General features: G+C 37.6%; 2 protein-coding genes across 7 annotated transcripts in view; one reads left to right on the top strand and one right to left on the bottom strand.

Moving 5' to 3' along the window:
- Window positions 1-5,778, bottom strand: part of PPWD1 (peptidylprolyl isomerase domain and WD repeat containing 1) — a 29,130-nt gene extending 23,352 nt beyond the window's left edge. The window contains exons 1-2 of one of the 4 annotated variants that reach the window (XM_030321993.2): window positions 5,553-5,778; window positions 346-448 (exon numbers count right to left, since the gene is read on the bottom strand). In XM_030321993.2, coding sequence (XP_030177853.1) covers window positions 346-448; window positions 5,553-5,748 — 299 coding nt within the window. In that variant the 5' untranslated portion in view covers window positions 5,749-5,778. The other 3 variants (XM_030321999.1, XM_030322012.1, XM_030322015.1) reach the window with 3 other exon arrangements.
- Window positions 5,779-5,909: 131 nt separating this feature from the next.
- CENPK (centromere protein K) overlaps window positions 5,910-19,562 on the top strand; it is a 58,737-nt gene continuing 45,084 nt past the window's right edge. For all 3 annotated transcript variants that reach the window (XR_003970280.1, XM_030321978.1, XM_030321969.1), the window contains exons 1-4: window positions 5,910-5,972; window positions 13,260-13,410; window positions 15,469-15,525; window positions 18,779-18,851. Coding sequence is in view for 2 of the 3 variants with exons in the window: in XM_030321978.1 (XP_030177838.1) it covers window positions 13,294-13,410; window positions 15,469-15,525; window positions 18,779-18,851 (247 nt within the window). In the remaining variant the exon portion in view is untranslated. The remainder of the gene's footprint in view (window positions 5,973-13,259; window positions 13,411-15,468; window positions 15,526-18,778; window positions 18,852-19,562) is intronic.

The following is a 19,562-nucleotide window of genomic DNA, read 5'->3' as shown; positions in this document are numbered from 1 at the left end:
TTCAAAAGGTGATAAATAACCAATGTACATTTGTTTTGTATCGTATCCAAGGTGTCTTGTTAAGTATTAGAAAGATTTTGTACAGAATAGTCTCCCCTTTAAGGTGTATAAAAATAGAAACCATCTGAATACCTACGGTATTGATATTACCTTGAATGCATTCCTTGTAGGAAATTGGAAAGAATATGTAGGACTTCATTTAACTTAAAATATTATAGAATAGGTGGCATTAAATAGAAATCCATGGTATCCTAAAGATACTTTTACAAATCATCTTCAAAACTGAAGCATCTTTATAAAATAAATTTTTCAGAAAAAAAACAAAAAAAGATGTGTGAGACTTACTTGGTGCATACCACATGGGTGATAACATCTCTATGCATGTAACTGCGCTCATACATAGATGCACTGGGGAGATTTTCAAGATAGACTCTTTCAAACTCTAGAACTGAGGGAAAAAAGGTAAAGAAAAATTTATTTTAAACTGCAACTATATACTATTTTGCATTTTCTGTAAGAGTTTTCTACATTCTATTTTCTGTTGGGCACCTGGGTAGCTCAGTCGTTAAGCATCTGACTTTGGCTCAGGTCATGATCTCACGGTTTATGAGTTCGAGTCCCATATTAGGTGAGCTCAAGCTCTGCTTCGAGGGAACAGAAGCCCTCTTCGGGTGAGCTTGAGCACTGCTTTGGGTGAGCTTATGCCCCACTTCGGGTGAACATGAACCCCACTTCGGGTGAACACGAGGCCCACTTTGGGTGAGTCCCACTTCTCTCTCTCTGTCTCCCTCTGCCCCTCCTTCTCTCCTTCTGCCCCTCCCTTGCTCTCAAAAAAAAAAAAAATTCTATTTTCTATTTTCTTCTATATCTTATTACATTTCTCTCAATTCACACGTAATGAAAAAAAAATCTAGCCTGTTATGTATTTCATAGTAGTGAACAGCACTGTTACTATTTAGTCATGACAGGTCTCAGGTATTGTACAGATGCTTAACTGCCCTCAGAACTTAACTGAGCGATTCTCGCTTAATATTAAGGTTCCATTAAAAAAGAAAAACTTTGGGGGCGCCTGGGTGGCGCAGTCGGTTAAGCGTCCGACTTCAGCCAGGTCACGATCTCGCGGTCCGTGAGTTCGAGCCCCGCGTCAGGCTCTGGGCTGATGGCTCGGAGCCTGGAGCCTGTTTCCGATTCTGTGTCTCCCTCTCTCTCTGCCCCTCCCCCATTCATGCTCTGTCTCTCTCTGTCCCAAAAATAAAAACAAAAAACAAAAAAAAAACAAAAAAAAAGAAAAACTTTGGGGTTCCTGGGTGGCTCAGTCGGTTAAGCGTCCAACTTCGTCTCAGGTCACGATCTCACGGATGGTGGGTTTGAGCTTCATGTTGGACTCTGAGCTGACAGCTCAGAGCCTGGAGCCTGCTTCAGGTTCTGTATCTTCCTTTCTCTCTCTGTCCCTCCCCCGCTTGTGCTGTCCCTCTCTCTCAAAAACAAATAAACATTGAAAAAAAAAAAAAAAACCAAACCAAAACCTTAAAAAGTTTCATGAAAGTATCACAAACATCTTTCTAACCATTAGTAAAGCCAATTATTAGTTCTAATTTAAATAATTAACAAGAGACCAGTGGCCACCTATAGGCGTTTATCTTTAAGACACTAAGCCTCTTTGAGGTCACTAGTAGTGGGGTTGAAGCAGATAAACATGATAAAATACTAAATAGATTTTTAGAGCTGAGAAAATCCTGGACTTCTCAACTTTTTCCAAGGGCAAAACATTTGAAAAAGTGTTAATCTGAGGAGATATTTTGTTACAAGAGCTATGAACCATATTACTAGCAAAAATTGACATTATATGTGTATCTAATAAAATAATCCAACAAAGGCCAAACATGCCTATAAAAAGTTGCTAGAGCGGAGCCTGGGTAGCTCAGTTGGCTAAGTGACCAACTCTTGATTTTAGCTCAGGTCATGATCTCACAGTTGTAGGATTGAGCTCCACATTCAGCTCCACAATGAGTGTGGAGCCTGCCTGGGATTCTCTCTCCCTCTGAAAGCACACATGATCTCTCTCAAAAAAAAATTTCCAGGGCGCCTAGGTGGCTCAGTCGGTTGAGCGACTGACTTCGGCTCAGGTCATGATCTCACGGTTTGTGAATTCGAGCCCCACGTCGGGCTCTGTGCTGACAGCTCAGAGCCTGGAGCCTGCTTCGGATTCTGTGTCTCCGTCTCTCTCTGTCCCTCCCCTGCTCATGCTCTGTCTCTGTCTCAGAAATAAATAAACATAAAAAAAATTAAAAAAAAATTTCCTACATTAAACATAGAGATGTTTCATAGTTTTTTGTAACTATTGTATAGCAGAGTCAAACCTGTGCCCAATGAACTCCTTTCCCTTCATTTTTAATAACAGAACCACCATTTTTATATGTGCAAAATGACAGTCAGCTATAAGACGACCTTTCTCATCTTCTCCAGAGTTAGGTGTGACCATGTGCCAATGAAATAGAAGTGTAAGTGTTATGTGACAATCAAGAAGTCTCCTTCAAAAAGTATTCCATTATTCCCTTTCTCAGTCCTATACTTGGGAACTGGGATAAGAGAACTGATTCTAATAACCACTCAGGACAAAGACGAGGGCCATACCTTAGTGATGTTAGGGCAGAAAACTGGAAAAAGCCTAGGTCCCTTTGAAGCCTCCATACCAATCCTAGACTGTTTACTTTGGGACGTCTTTTATGCAGCTAATATAATACTGATACACATTCCTTTTGCTGTTTGTTAGTTTACTTGAGCAGGTATTTACTGAAAACAAAATAGGTTATAAGGCACATGGACATAAAAAGTGGAACACATAGTTCCTACCTTTGAGAAACCATTTGGTTACTTAAAGGTAGTGTCATATAACAATTTATAATGTCTTTCTGAAAATGCATAGAAAAGTCTAGCGTCCAAAGAACATGTTAAAGAGGATAGCTCTTTTTCTAGAAAGCTACACGCATGTCACACTCCCATCTTTTTATTAAAAAATTTTTTGCGGTGGCGCCTCAATGGCTCAGTCGGTTAAGCATCCTACTTCGGCTTGGGGCATGATCTCACTTGGGTCAGGATTTTGCAGTTTGTGAGCTCGATCCTCACGGTGGGCTCTCTGCTGACAGCTCAGAGCCTGCAGCCTGCTTCAAATTCTGTCTTCCTCTCTCTCTGTCTCTCCCCCATTCATGATTGGTCTGTCTCTCTCTCTGCCTCAAAAATAGACATTAAAAAAAATTTTTTTTAAAATTAATACATTTTATTATGCTCTAGTGACTGAGCCAGCCAGGTGCCTCAAACTCCTTTTTAGACAAAATCTTCAATGATTATTTTTCTAACATTTCATACATGTTTTTATTTTTTAATTTTTAATTATTTAAAAAAATTTTTTTAATGTTTATTTATTATTGAGAGATAGAGACAGGCAGAGCATGAGCATGGGAGGGGCAGAGAGAGGAGGAGACACAGAATTTGAATGAGGCTCCAGGCTCTGAGCTGTTAGCACAGAGCCCGATACGGGGCTCGAACTCACAAACTGCAAGATCATTACCTGAGCCGAAGATGAATGCCCAACCGACCGAGCCATCCAGGTGCCCCTAACATTTCAGACATGTTTTTAAATTTCAGTTTTTTTCAGGGTGCCTGTGTGGCTCAGTCAGTTAAGCATCTGACTTTGGCTCAGGTCATGATCTCACAGTGAGTACATTCAAGCACATCAGGCTCTCTGCTGACAGCTCAGAGGCTGGAGCCTGCTTTGGATTCTGGGTCTCCATCTCTCTATGCCCCTCCCCCACTCTCTCAAAAATAAAGAAACATTAAAAAATTATAAATTTCAGTTTTTTTCTTCAAACTGAATACACTATTGACTGGCTTAAATACAATAAGCATCTACTTAATTATAAACATTTTCACACCTAATTATTGCTGTATCTGTCTCAATTGTATTAAGTTTGTAAGATTTTTGTCTCTTAATGCTAATATCAGCACTTTGATATTTTTTATGTTTCCATAAAAAAGGATATGCAAACATATTCTATTACACCTATAAGAGCATTAACTTTGTAATATTCACTCATTCAGTAAATACTTATTGAACACTTGCTACGTGCAAAGCAGTGGAGCAAAGCAGTCATGGTCGTTGCTCTTATAAGCTTACAGTCTTAGCAGTGGTGACAAATATTAATCGATCACAGACTTAATACACAATTATAAAATGCAGCAAGTGCAATGAAGAAGTTGCTATGGAAACATTTAACAGAAAGACCTAACTGTAAAAAAGATACCACTTTATGGGTGTCAATGTACAATGTTCAAAAAAGTAGCTTCTTCAAAATTTGGATACATAAAATTTGAAAGCTACCTGTAAAATCAGGTGTTCAAAATTACCTCGGAGTTATGATCAATGTTCTTTAGAAACCCAGCCCACTGGAGAAACGACAGGCTTCCCAGAGGAGGCGATAGTTGGAGGTGAGTGCTCAAGTTGGACAACAGTTAGCCACAGGAAAAGGAGTGTGGGAAATTATTTCAGGTATACACCATACCCTGGCAGGCATCCAAAGAAGAAAAAGAGCATACCCCATTCTCAAGTGTTTTAATATGGCTAGAGTACAGCCTAAGGAAGACAGGGTTAGGAAACAGAAGCAATGGAAATGTGCTGGTGAGGTAAGGAGAGATCACATCGTGAAGGAACTTGTATGCCATGATACGGAGTTTGGACTTTGTTTTTAAAATGAGAAATCACTGAAGAGTTGGAAGCAGAGAGAGTGATAAAGTAAGATTTGACCTTTCAGAAAAATCGTATTTTAATGGTTTTACACCAAGGAAGACATTTTATAGAACAACTTTTGAAAATAAGAAAAACTTAACTTCCTTCCCTACCCTTTTTATTTAATAAAACTTGGTCACTATTCCACGAAAGTTGGAAAATACTTCAAGCCTTGGCATCTCCTGCGTGTGGTTTGAAAACCACAGACCGAAAAATTTGTTATCCAGTAAACTTCTGTAACTTTCCTAGGTCAGAAACTCATGATTGGAAGAAGACAGGATTAAAATGATCTTTACCTACTCTTTACGATTCTAAATAGGCACCGCCATCTCGCCCTCGGTCCCCGCGTGCCCCAAGAGACTAAGTGCACTCCTGAAATAAAAGCTTTCAAGAGAACTGGAATCTGACGTTTAATAAACCGGAGACAGAAATTCCAACCTAATGCGCCCGCTATAGGGGTTAAATGAGAGGCGCTTAGCACATAATAGGTAGTAGTATAAGTTAGCTTTAGCATCTATTAGAACACGTTCCTATAACACATCTGTGACTAACATTGTTAGATAGTAGCAAAAAGACGCTGTATTCAGCCCAAATCATTATTTCGGGGAGAACGTGCTAGTAGAGAATGACCAGGAAACAGAAGCTGACCCTCTGTTCTGAGGGCAGAAAACCCCGCAAGCACACACCATCTGATTTTTGAGTCTGGTTTGAAATTTCCCAGTCTGGGGACGCAGATTCCAACTCGCCCTGTGTCTATCGCTGTAGCTACCTTTCCTCTTCTTGGCCAATGTCGCCTCTACAGGTAAGGGCCCAACCCAGCGCTCTTCATTTTCCTCTTCGTTCTCTTGGGCCACAGCCACAACCACTGTCAGCTCTCTTTCGCCGAGTTCTGTTTTTTCCGGCTCCCCCGTGTCCCGGCGCCTTCTTCTTCTCAGCTGTGAATCGCTACCACCTTCCGACGCCATATTGCCAGAGTTGTCAAACAAGGCGCGACACGACACAGCTCCCCTACCAATCCGCAAAGCGGCGCGGCCTGCACGTCAGTGGCAGAGCGAGTTTCGGGATTGGCTGGGGTGCGTAGGAGCAGATCCAATCAGCAAGCAGCGCGCGCTCGGGGCCCTAGGCCGGGAAGTCCTGTCTGAGCCAGGCTGAGGTGGCCTGCAGTCCGTGGCTGTGTGGTGGTTAAGAGGTGGGTAAGGGAGAGCGCCTTAACGGTAGACACTTGGAAGGCTCCCAGGGTATGGAACTGTAGCGCCGATGGTGGGACCCTGAAGCTCACGGGAACTGGATACCGGACGTCCCGCCAGTCCCTGTGACCCGCTCTTCTCCCGCTCTAGTATCCAGCGGGTTAGAGGGAAATGACAGAGGGGCAGGGAACTGAGGGAACTATCTAACTTGAGAGCCTCCTTTCAGGTGCTGACGGAACTGTTTTCTTCCCTGAGTTTCTTGATTCTCCCAAACGAGAAAGAGGTGGTGGGCGCTTCTTACTGTTTTCTTAGGGAGGGAGGGAGGGAGGGAGGGAGAGAGAGAGAGAGAGAGAGAGAGAGAGAGAAAGAAAGAACGAAGGAAAGAGAGAAAGAGAGAGAACGAACCAACTAGGCAGGCCAAGAAACTCAAGGGTACATGGTAGGATCATTCCCCCTGCTGCCATCGTCCTGGTCTGCGCTTTCATGTCTTAGCCGCCTTCTCGACAGCTCTCTTCTTTAAAAAAAAAAAAAAAAAAAAAGGGGAAAGAAAGAAAGAAAAACTTATTATGGTAAAAACCACATAACGTTTACTGTCTTCCCCCCTCTTTTAAAACTGAGGTATAATTCATATACAACACTATATAGTTGACCTTTGAACAAGGGGTGAGCAGAGTGGTTAGGGGCACATCCCCCCTCTTCATTGGAAAATCAGCCTATAACTTAGGATCCTCCCCAAAGCTTTACTAATAGACTACTTTTGATATAAAGCCTTACCCATAACATAAACAGTGTAAACATTTTTGTACAAGGCTGAAGGTATTTAACTAGTCTTTTACTAGCTGACTTCAGATTGTTAATAGTAATGTTAATAGCTAATAATGATATAATTCCATATGCTAAGCACAGTTCTAAGAACTTTATATATACTAACTCATTTAATTGTCATAACAACTTTATGGGGTAATGTTATTGTCTTCATTTTACAGGTAAGGAAACCGAGGCAGAGACAGTTTAAGTGCCTTGCCCAAGGTCACACAGCTTGTAAATATTGAAGCCGGGATTTAAACCTAGACAGTTTGATTGTAGAGTTCACACAAAGTTTTTTTGAGTAATGCTGTAGTATGCATTCCTGTGTAGACTAAAGCAAATATATCTATCTATAGTATTATTCCTAGAAATAGAATATCTGGGTCAGAAGTTAAATGTATTTAAAATTTTAATGGCTATTGTTTATTATCTTACAAAGTGATTAGTTTATGAACAGTGCATGCCTCTTGTGAATAGTGTATGCCTCTTGTTCTATATTCTTCTCGTTATTGTTTATTATTAAATTTTTCATTATTGCTAGTCCAGATGAAAAATAACTCTTGTTTAATTTTCATTTTTATGACTTATAAGTAAGGTTAAAAATGCATTTTTCTATATATAAAGGATATTTCTCATTTTTTTAAATTTCCCATTTTTCGGGGCGCCTGGGTGGCGCAGTCGGTTAAGCGTCCGACTTCAGCCAGGTCACGATCTCGCGGTCCGTGAGTTCGAGCCCCGCGTCGGGCTCTGGGCTGATGGCTCAGAGCCTGGAGCCTGTTTCCGATTCTGTGTCTCCCTCTCTCTCTGCCCCTCCCCCGTTCATGCTCTGTCTCTCTCTGTCCCAAAAATAAATAAACGTTGAAAAAAAAAATTTAAAAAATTTCCCATTTTTGTCCTTTGCTCATTTCTCTTGGATTGTTTCTGTCATTTAGCTTTTTATTGCAAAGTAAAATATAGATATCAAAAAAACCATATAAAATAAATGTAAATCCCATAAATTATTATAAGGTGAACATCTTTATCACCATGTAGATCAAGAAATAAAACTTTGATAATCATCTCAAAAGTTTCTCATTTGGCCCATCCTAATCAAAGTTCTTTCTCCTGCCTTCTTCTCTCCCTCCAAAAGCATTGATATCCTGACTTTTATGGTGATCACTTTTTTAAATTAGTTTTCTTTTTTATGGTTGGTTATTGGATTTTTTTCATATTTGTAGGCATTCATTATACATTAAGAAAATTAGGTCTTGAGTGCCATGTATGTTACAAATATTTTCTTTAAATTTTGAGGTTTTACGTTTTAGCTTTTTTTGGGGGGTGGGATATTGAAGAACTTGGGTTTATTACTCAGTGCAGTGAGAGAAAATACAGTGTGGTGTCTTAGTAAGGAGGTGTTAGATTATTTTTTAATTTTTTAATGATATCTTTGTACCTGCAGAATTTTAAAAAAATTTATGGAGATTTTATTTAGTTTTGTTAGAAATGCTTTCCCAATCCAAGCAAAAAAAATGTCTCCATGTTTTCTTTATGTTCTGCTTTATCATTTCTGTTTCTGGAATTTTTGAGGGATGTAGGGATCATGTAAAGATTGAGGTGTATATCTAGGCTTAACCCACCTTTTCCCTCCCCTCCACCCAAATACTCTGCAGTTAATTAAAAAAAAAAATGAGGAAGTTCTATGAAGGACCAAATTATACCTGGGGAAAAAATGCAATATAGTTTATAAAATATGCTCCTATTTGGATTGTTCTTATATCCCCATAATTTGCATTGCCACCTGAGTTCTATATCATAGGTCCATAAATGTGTGAATCCAGAAAGGCTTTTATGTGTTTATGTTCCACTGTTCAGTTTGCCTATCCATGTGCTAATTCCACGCTATAAAAATTAGTATAGTTTTTTAATACGTTTAATGTGTGGTAAGGCAAGTTTTCTCATCTTCTTCATGAGGGTCTTGGCTGTTTTTTGGTCCCTTGCCCTTCCATATAAAGTTTAGAATTTGCTTGTCAAGTGCCACAAAATAGAAACTTTTAGAACTTTTTTTTTTAAGTTTATTTCTTTATTTATTTTGAGAGTGAGAGACAGAGAGAGAGGGAGAGAGAGAATCCCAAGCATGCACTGAGGTGTCAGCACAGATCCCAATGCAGGGCTCAAACTCATGAACCATGAAATCATGACCTGAGCCAAAATCAAGTTAGACACTTAACCAACTGAGCCCATCCAGGCATCCCAAGTACTTTTAGAATTTTGATTAAGATTCAATAGATCAACTTAGGAGGAATTAACATCTTTACAGTATGGAATCATTTAATTTCTGAACATGGTGTATCTCCCCAAGTTTCTTTAAAATCTCTCTTGATGAGACCTTGATTAAGTAGTATAAAACTTAAGTTTCTTATGAATAAAAGTGTTTTGGGGGAGTGGGCTGTTCTGGTTTGCATTTAGTGTTGTGGGGTAGACATCTTTATTCTTTTTTGTTCTGTCTACTTGCTTAAAATTGTCTCAACTTTGCATTTCATGCCATCAGAGTCTACTACTACCTACCACTCCTTGCAGCGGTCATCTCACAAGATTATATCATGCTCCTTCATTTCTTGAAGATTTTTAGCTTCTGGCTCACTGCAGCCCTCTGCAGCACTACTGTCATACTTCATGGTGATTTTAATATCCACATTTGGCCTCCCTTTTTCTTGACCTCTTTGTCTTTAGTGATTATATTCTCTATCTTCTAGTAGTTACTCATTCCTGTGGTCATACGTCAAAGACTATCATTTTTTCACTTGGTCTTTGTACCTATGCTGCTACACTATAGAAGAAAATATATAACCATGTTCTAATTCCATTTTAAATTAATGACATATTCGCTAGTGGGTATTTAATGGTCTCAAGTGGACATTTAATCTCAAGTTATCCTACTATTTTATCCTCTCCTGTTCTCTTATATATCTATTTCATACATTTAAAAAAACTTTTTTTAAATGTTTATGTGTTTGTTTTATTTTATTTTTTTTCAATATATGAAGTTTATTGTCAAATTGGTTTCCATACAACACCCAGTGCTCATCCCAACAGGTGCCCTCCTCAATACCCATTACCCACCCTCCCCTCCCTCCCACCCCCCATCAACCCTCAGTTTGTTCTCAGTTTTTAAGAGTCTCTTATGCTTTGGCTCTCTTCCACTCTAACCTCTTTTTTTTTTTTTCCCTTCCCCTCCCCCATGGGTTTCTGTTAAGTTTCTCAGGATCCACATGAGAGTGAAGCCGTATGGTATCTGTCTTTCTCTGTATGGCTTATTTCACTTAGCATCACACTCTCCAGTTCCATCCACGTTGCTACAAAGGGCCATATTTCATTCGTTCTCATTGCCACGTAGTACTCCATTGTGTATATAAACCACAGTTTCTTTATCCATTCATCAGTTGATGGACATTTAGGCTCTTTCCATAATTTGGCTATTGTTGAGAGTGCTGCTATAAACATTGAATGTTTATGTATTTTTGAGAGAGAGAGAGACAGAGCATGAGCTGAGGAGGGGCAGAGAGAGAGGGAGACACAGAATCTGAAGCAGGCTCCAGGCTCTGAGCTGTCAGCACAGAGCCCAATGGGGGCTCGAACTCACGAGCTATGAGATCATGACCTAAGCCAAAGTCAGATGCTTAACCAACTGAGCCACCCAGGTGCCGCTGTTTCATACATTTCTTAATGTATTTCTTTTTTTTTTTTAATGTTTTATTTACTTTAAGACAGAGATAGAGACAGAGCATGAGTGGGGATGGGAGAGAGAGAGAGGGGGACACAGAATTTGAAGCAGGCTCCAGGCTTTGAGTTGTGAGCACAGAGCCTGACGTGGGGCTCGATCTCAGGAACTGTGAGATCATGACCTGAGCCGAAGTTGGATGCTTAACCAACTGAGCCACCCAGGCGCCCCTCTTAATGTATTTCTTAAACCTCCTGTGCTTTTCCCCATTCTCATTCACAGCTGATGACCTTAGTTAACATTTCCCTGAGAAAAGAGAAGCAGTCCAAATAGAACTTCCATAAAACCCTATCAACACATCTACTCACCTGCTTGCAATCCTCCTACATTTCCATTAAAATGGATGAACTATGTATACTTCTATCTCTTTTCTTTAATGTTTATTTTTGAGAGAGAGAGGCAGAGAGAGAGGGAGACACAGAATCCAAAACGGGCTCCAGGCTCTAAGCTGTCAGCACAGAGTCCAATATGGGGCTCAAACCCATGAACTGTGATATCATGACCTGAGCCAAAGTCGGACACTTAACTGACTGAGCCACCCAGGTGCCCCTATATAGACTTCTATCTTAAATCAGTCTCTCTAGTTAGGTATTAAATTCCATTCTTTTTCTCTTGCAACTCCTCCAATATTTCCTTCTGTGTCATTTAAGTGCTTTTTTTTCTCCTGGCTTAAAAAAAACTCTTGACCCCATATCACCCTCCAGCTGTTTTCCTTTAGAGAAAAAAATTGTTGAAAATATTTTATATTACTAGGTATGTACAGTTCCTTGCCTTCTGTTCTCTCTTGAATACACTCCATTCATGCTTTTACTCCCACCATTCTACTGAAACTCCCTTATAAAGGCCTCCAGTTTTGTGTATTTATTCCATTGAAATTGTGATAAATTATCCTAAGACTTAGAGGTTTGTTATGTTCAGCAGTTCTTTGCATCAAGAATTCAGACAGGATATAGTAGGACAACTTGTCAGTTGCTCTGCAATGTCTATGCCCTTGTCTAGAAGTCTCAAAGTCTGAGGGCTGAATCATCAGAATGTTCATGTGCATGTTTAATTGTTGATGCTAGCTTTTGGCTGGGAACCTCATTTCCTTTCTGTGGGCTTCACCATTAGTCTCTTCATTTGTGCCAGTTTGGGGTGCCTGGGTGGCTCAGTCAGTTAAGCATCTGACTTCAGCTCAGGTCATGATCTCCCAGTTTGCGAATTCGAGCCCCACTCTGTGCTCTCTGCTGTCGAGGGGAGCCCACTTCAGATCCTCTGTCTGTCTGTCTGTCTGTCTCTCTCTGCCCCTCCCCGTTCACATGTGCTCACTTGCTGTCAAAAACATTAAAAAACAAACAAACAAACAAACATTTGTACCAGGCTTCTTCACAGCATGGTTGCTGGTTTATAAGGGTGAATGTTCTGAGACAGAGGTGTAAGTGCTATGGCCTTTTATGACTTAGTTTTGGAAGTCACTTCCATTATATTCTATTCGTAAAGGCAGTTAGAAAGTCCTACTCAGGTTCATGATGAGGATAAATAGTCTCTGCCTCTGGACAGGGAGTAATAACCTGGAATATGGCTGTGACTCTTTTTGGAAAATACAGTCCTCTATCCATATTACTAAGTAAATTGTCAGTTCTCTGTTTTTATCATACTTGACCTATCTCTGGTATTTGATACTTCATCACTCCTTTCTTTAATACTTTCTTACTTTGAATTTCAGGTTACCATACTCTTAATTTTCTTTTCACCTTATTATTGAGTGCTCCTTCTCAGACTCTTTCAGTGGTTCCTGTTTATTATTCTTTCCAGGTCTGGACCTCTTCTCATTTCTGTCTGTACGCTCTTGCTTTTGTGATCTCACCTAGCCTTGTGGCTTTACATATCTTGTATGGTGATGACTCAAATTCTAGCTCAAAACTTTCCCTTGAACTCCATACATGTACATTCAGTTGCTTAATCAGCATCTGCACTAATAGACACCTTATATTTAGCAAGTACAAAATTGAATTTTTAATCATTACCTTCTCATATCTAGCTGCTTCTGTTTCTTCCACTGTCTTCACTATCTCAGTACCCAACTGGCAGCTCCATCTTTCCATTTGCTTACCTAAACTTTTTTAATAACAAAAGTTGCTTGGATCATTGCAATAGCTTTCTAACTGACTTTCCTGTTTCTGTCCTTACTGCCTGTTGTTAACCAGAGTTGTGCTGTTAAAATATAATTCAACTTATGTCATTTTTCCATTGAAAACCCTTTAATCGTTTATAATCTCAGCTGAAGTCCTTAAAATAGCCTAGAAAGCCCACATAATCTATTTCCTAAATCTCTCAACCTCATCTTGTGTTCTCTGCCTTACTTTGCTCCAATCACACTGGCTGCTTTACTGCTCTAGGAACATGACCCTCATACTCCTGCCCCAGGGCCTTTGCACTTGCAATTCCCTGCCTGGAGCCTCTTCCTCTAAATATCCCCATGTCTCACTTTCTTATCTCCTTCATGTTTTTTGCTCAATCGTTAACTTCTCAATGACCTTAAATGACCACATTATGTGAAATTACATTACCCCTACCCAAGCATGTCCTATTTTATTCCCTGTCTTGCTTCCCTACATAAAATTATTTCCACTTATAAATTGATATATATATTATATATATTTCCACTTATATAACTGGCTTACTATCTGGCAGGTGATAGGTGTTCAAGAAATTATTGTTAAATGAATAAATATTTTTACTTCAGTTTTTCTTATAAGGCTAAAAAAATCACAAGGCACATGTCAGTGAATCAGCAAGATCTAGACCCAGATAGTAGTACAGATATGGAAGATGTTACAAATGCTGAAGAAGAACTTATTAAGGAATGTGACGAAATGTGGAAAGACATGGAAGAAGTAAGTACCAAGAGGTCAAAGTGATATATATATTAATTACTATAAGATTTCTTTCCATTTCAATAATAGACTTAAGAAAAATAATTATGTTGGGTCCTGAAAGCTGTTATATTATACAGTAAAAATGTATATAGCTTTTAAACCTGTAAGCATTTATTCAAGAAACTTTATGCCAGGTGAGCTCTAGAAAGAGAAAAAATTATGGCAATCCCTGCCCTCAAGGAGTTTGTCATGTAATAGAGACCATTGCTTTTATGTTAGAAGTATTGTGGTGGAAATACAAAGACTACTTAAAACGAGTAGTAAACCTAGATAGAAGGGGTCAAGGATAGCTTTCTAAAGGCAGTAATAACTGAATTAATTTCTAAAGGATAAATAGAAATTAGCTTCTGAAAGCAGGAGAGGTATATAAAGCAGAAGGAACAAAATATGTAAGGTTGGAAGAGTTTAGAGAACTTTAGATAGAATATTATGGCTTCGTAAATTCGGAGGAGATTGACCTGTGGAGTGAGGCTGGAAATATAATTAGGAGCAAGAACATGAAGGATTTTGTTGAGTTTGTACTGTGGGGAGCAATTAAAGGATTATAAACATGAATCTTTGGGAAAAGATGCAGTTTGGGAAAATTGCTTGGTTGTTTTGAAGACAATGGAATATAGAAGATTGAGACTGCAGATAGAAGAAGCATTTAGGAGGCTCTAGTACTTACTAATCCTGATAAGAAGTACTGTAGGGCCATATCCTATCACTGCATATAGAAGGAGGACTTAGGAGATACTAAGGAGATAGGGCCAAAATGAGTGGAACTTAATTGTTGTGAAATGGAGGGAAATTATGAAGACTTTCAGGTTTCTGGTTTGGGCCACTAGGAGGTTGGTCGGGTTATTTCCTAAGACAGAGAGTAGAGAAGTGGTGAGGACACATAATTATGGAGTTTGGGTGAAAATATGAATTAATATAGAAAATGTTGTCTTTGAAATGTTGAGTTAGTGAGTATCACTTCTGGTATACTACTGTGTGTTGGTAAAAGTTTTTTCTACTCAAAATAGCATCATGTGTGAAACAGGCCGCAAACTTTTCTTATCCCATTCTTTGCAGTAAGATTTTAGATTAAGGGAGGTTATTATTTGTTTTTTGTCCCCTTTTTTCTTTTTTAAAATTATTTTTTAATGTAAATCCTTGGTACTCTGATGATAGTGTATTTTCAAGATAATTTAAATAATTCCTTTTTATGCTTTTGACATTTTTTCAGTATAGAAATTTGAATTTAAAAATAATTTTTTTAAAAGATACTGCAACTAGAAATAAGTACACAAGTAAAATTTAAATTACCCATATTTTCAATCATATAATCACTGTTAATAGTTGTAGATTTTTTTTGAATGAAACAAAAATGATGTCTCCTGAAGGCTTTATTTTCCTATGATCTTAACCATTTTCTTATCTCTTTTGTTGTTTTTCTATGGTGCTTTCCTTCCTGTTCTCTTATTTCCTATTTTCCCGTTACCTAGCTTCTAATTTACCCTAGCTTTGTTTGTATCTTTTTGTCCTTATTTCTTATGCTCATTATTTCATTCTATACAGAATATAGAATATCTAATATCCCCTTTTACTTTTGATATATTGACCGTGAGACCTGTTTGGATGCCTTCATGATCCTCTTGCCTGTAAAGTCAGGAACTTGGGGTGCCTGGGTGACTCAGTTGGTTAAACCTCGGACTGTTGATATTGGCTTAGGTCATGATACTGCAATTGATCATGACGTTGAGCCCTGATCCTGCTGGGGATTCTCTCTCTTTCTCTGTCTCTGTCTCTGTCTCTCTCTCTCTCTCTCTCCCTCCTCTCTCTGGCTCATGCATACAATCTCTCTCAAATAAGTAAATAAACATTTTTTTTTTAAGTGAGGAACTTAAACTCTTCTCTTAAATCAGATATTTGTATAATATTACATTGATATAAAAGAAAGGGAATTGTTTGTTATATATAAAATGTTATAGTATGTGAATCATTTTTATTTACTTGCTTTGTTTTGTTGTTGTATTTACTTTTTAAATGAAGTGTCAGAAAAAATTATCACTTGTTGGAACTGAGACACTCACTGATTCAAATGCTCAGGTATGAATCCTTTTTTTTCTTCCTAAAAATAGTTAAGCTTAATGTATTGTGTTTTGGATAAGAATATTATTTGTCTATATTAACCCACATATAATAGCTTTGTTGATACCCATATGCTTAATCATTTGGAAAATATTCTTTCTGATTTAAGAGAAGTATTCTAAATACTTTTTGAATGAACTATTATAAATATATTGTATTTACTATATATGTTTACTCTAAATAAATATATTTAAATAAGGAATATTTTCTTTATTATTTATCTCTTAACAGTTACACATATATTTAACTGTTGAGTGAATAATTGCAATTAAGATACCTTATTAATAATTAGAACACATGTTGTCCTACTTTGTGTTAGGTACAGTAGCCAGTTTGTTTTCTTTTTTTTTTTTTTTTTTTACTATATGTGTAGAACCTTAACTGACTTCACTGATGCTTAAACAAAGATTAAGATATCTATTTTAATAGAGCCCTAAAGAATTGGTTTAGGAATATACCAAAGGAAGAATGCAACAGATTAAGAATTTAAAATATGACAAAGATGATAGTACCCATTTGTGGAAAAGGATGAATTGTTAATAAGTAATAGTGGTACAACTAGTTATCCGTTTGGAAGAAAATAAAATTGGAGCTTTGTCTTTCATTACATAAACATATATTCTAGATAGATTGCCATAGAAGTCTTATAAGAAAAGTTAGGAGACTATTTGTGCCGTCTAGGGACAGGAGAAACTTCTTGGCTAAAAGTAGAAACCAAGAAAGTATAAAAGAAAACTTAGATGTATTTGACATTATAAAAAATTAGAAGTTTTAGTGATAATTCTAAAGAACAAAGTCAAATATACAAATGATTCTAAAGAAAGTTTTCTAAAACTTGTAGGAGCATGTCAGAAAGTGTAAGAACTAATTGAAAGTACTCCTGAGTTCCAAATCATGCACTTTACTTTTAAAAACCAGTTCATTTTGTTACAAGGGCAGCAGGTGAGGAAGGTGTGTGTGTGTGTGTGTGTGTGTGTGTGTGTGTGTGTGTGTGTGCGTGCGCCTGCCACCAATAAGCTGCAGTTGGGGGTTCATGCGCTTCATGGCCTATTAGAGCAGCAGACAATTGAAGTCAGAAGCAGAGCCGTTTCACAGAGCGAGATGTAATACAGAAGCTTTTTTGAGGGCCTTTTTCTTCCTACTTATTTTTCATTCAGATTATAATCAAGCTTACATGTGAACTATTAGTAATTTAAGTTTCCTTTTGTGTCATTCAGTGTAAAACTAATTTGAAAAAAATATAGATTATGAAAAATAAAGATTTAGGCACTGTTCACAAAAACACCAAATTTGATATCATTTGAAAAGGAATAATGGCCTTGATTGATTATAACAATAATAAAAATAAAAATCTATGAGCATAATAATACTGAATAAAAATGAGAGTAAGAGAGATAGAAAAAGAAGGAAAAACTAATGTGTCACTTTTGGAAGTGCCTATCATATCAGGTCAGGTCTTCCATGTAAAAATTTCTAATCAAGAATTAAGCCATCTTTTATTTTAAAAATTTTGCATTTATCAATAAATGCAGAGTTCTGTTATAAAGTATAAAACTGAATATTGTATTTGAAACTGCATTATATAGTAAATAAACTATCATCTGGTTTTCTTGGGAAACGTGGTTCTTATATCGTAGAAATTGAGACCTAGTGAATCAGAATCCCTAGGGATTGGACCTGTAAGTTTCCTGAATGATTTTTTGTGCAGTGAACCAAACAAACACTGATTTTGGTGGAAGTGCTTATATAGTTGTAAAGAATCAGGATCCTGAGATAGTCAATAATAACATTATCTGAGGGATCCACAAAATATCTTCTATTGGGGCACCTGGGTGGTTCAGTTGGTTACACGTTCGACTCTTGATTTCGGCTCAGGCCATGATCTCACAATTCGTAAGCTTGAGCCCCGTGTTGGGTTCTGCACTGACAGCGTGGAGCCAGCTAGGGATTGTCTCTCCCTCTCTCTCTCTCTCAAAAATAAATAAATAAACTTAAAAAATATATCTTCTCCTATTGTGTTGAGGGTTCCCCAGATTACTTTCAGGAGTAATTCACAGGACTCACAGTAACTCATAGGAGGACTCAGAAAACTCAGTGTGTACTATATTCATGGCTGAGATATACTATGTTAAAAGGATACAGAGTAAAATCAGCAAAGTGAAAAGGACCATGGGGTGAGGTCCAGAGGAAACCAGATACAAGCTTTCAGGAGTCCTCTTTTATTGGAGTCATCCAAGATATGCTTAATTCCCCCAAGGAGTTGTGACTGTGTGAAATGTTTTCTGCCATGGAACCTCATTAGACTCAGCGACCAAGGTGTTTTGTGAGAGCTAGTCACATAGACACCCTCTGCCTAGCAGTTATCAAAATACCAGGCTTCCAGAAGGAAAGCAGGTGTTCAGCTTCAGTCATATTCCTTACAAAAACAGTTTAGACGCAATGAGTATCTCTTAACAGGTTGGTGGGAATGATCTCAAAATACAAGTTCCAGATGCCAGTCAAGAGCCAACTTTGAAAGCAAACCTTTAAATAATCTCAGGCTTGCTTTGTTTACTCTTATCTGCATACCTATTAATTTTAAAGAGCATCTTTAAAGCAAATATATCTTTTTTAAAGTAAACCCTACTCCTACCATGGGGTTCAAACTCATGACCCCAAGATAAAAGTTGCATGCACTATGGATGGAGCCAGCTAGTGAATAAATGCAATTAAGATACCTTATTAATAATTAGAACACATGTTGTCCTACTTTGTGTTAGGTGCCCCTAAAGCAAGTTTGTCTAAAAATTATTGGGAAGAAATATCATCTTATGTTCTTAAAGATTTTATTTTTAAGTAATCTCTGTACCCAACATGGGGCTCAAATTCACAAGCCCAGGGTCAAGAGTCCCATGCTCCACTGACTGAGCCAGACAGGTGCCCCTATATTTTTATGGTAGTATTTAGGAAATAAAAGTAATATGGTTAGGTCCTTTTATTTTAGGTTGAGTGGTAAAGTAGAATTGAAAACTTCTTAAGACTTGAGCTATAATTAGTATGGTTTAAAGCAGGATTGTGTTTGGAGTGTCAGTTTTTTATAATTTGGATGGCTCTTATGTTAGCCATTTATCTTAGGAATTTGTGTTAAAGTATTAAGAATGTCTACCCTTTCATGAATATCTATAAATATTCTGTAAGAAATGACTTTGTTTTATGATTTTTTTTTTTACAGCTGTCATTATTAATTATGCAAGTGAAATGTTTGACTGCTGAACTCAGTCAATGGCAGAAAGAAAATCCTGAAAGTAAGGTTCTTATTTTTAGGTTTATATTTTTTTAAACAAATTAATGGCAAATTAATTTAAGGATAATTTCAAGGTCTATCTAGCCTTGTTGAAATTGCCTAAACTTTTCTTTCATTTGTATACATTATTTTGTGCTTATTTTGGTATTATAGATGAATATATTTGTTTGCTATAATAATCTTAAATTATGGAGACCTTATTATAACCATCATTTGATCATCATAGATACTATGCCACACGCGCAATAGAAACTGTAAATTGTTTCTTAATGAATGAAACATACCTAGTGGAAGAGAAAAGTTATTTTAGATACTTATTTATATAAGGGCCACATGGATTGTATGTTGCCTTGTGACCTGTCCAATGGGGACCAGCTACATATTTCCCTTTAGTCAAGAAATAGAAAATGGCTTAAATATCTGCAGTTAAAATACCCGGTGAGGAGATCTTTTTTTATTAGGAAAGCTTACTTTTCTCTGTGCCACATATATGTGTGTATTTGGTATTCTCTATGGATTGTATCCTCTTTCTTTTAACATCTCCCTTCTTTCTCCTGCTCATTTGCCACCTTTCCTTTAGCTCCTCCCACTTCCCTTTTTAGTCTCCTTTGTAGGCTTACTGTTCTCTATCCCAGTTGTTGGGATTCTTCTATTCATTCTCTTTAGAGATAATTTCATCTACATTCTTGGTTTTAACTACTATATTCATGCC

This window comes from Lynx canadensis, chromosome A1, assembly GCF_007474595.2.
Source record: "Lynx canadensis isolate LIC74 chromosome A1, mLynCan4.pri.v2, whole genome shotgun sequence".
NCBI classification, from domain to species: Eukaryota; Metazoa; Chordata; class Mammalia; order Carnivora; family Felidae; genus Lynx; species Lynx canadensis.
Note: the sequence above shows the minus strand (reverse complement) of the source record. Positions and strands in the feature narration are given on the sequence as shown.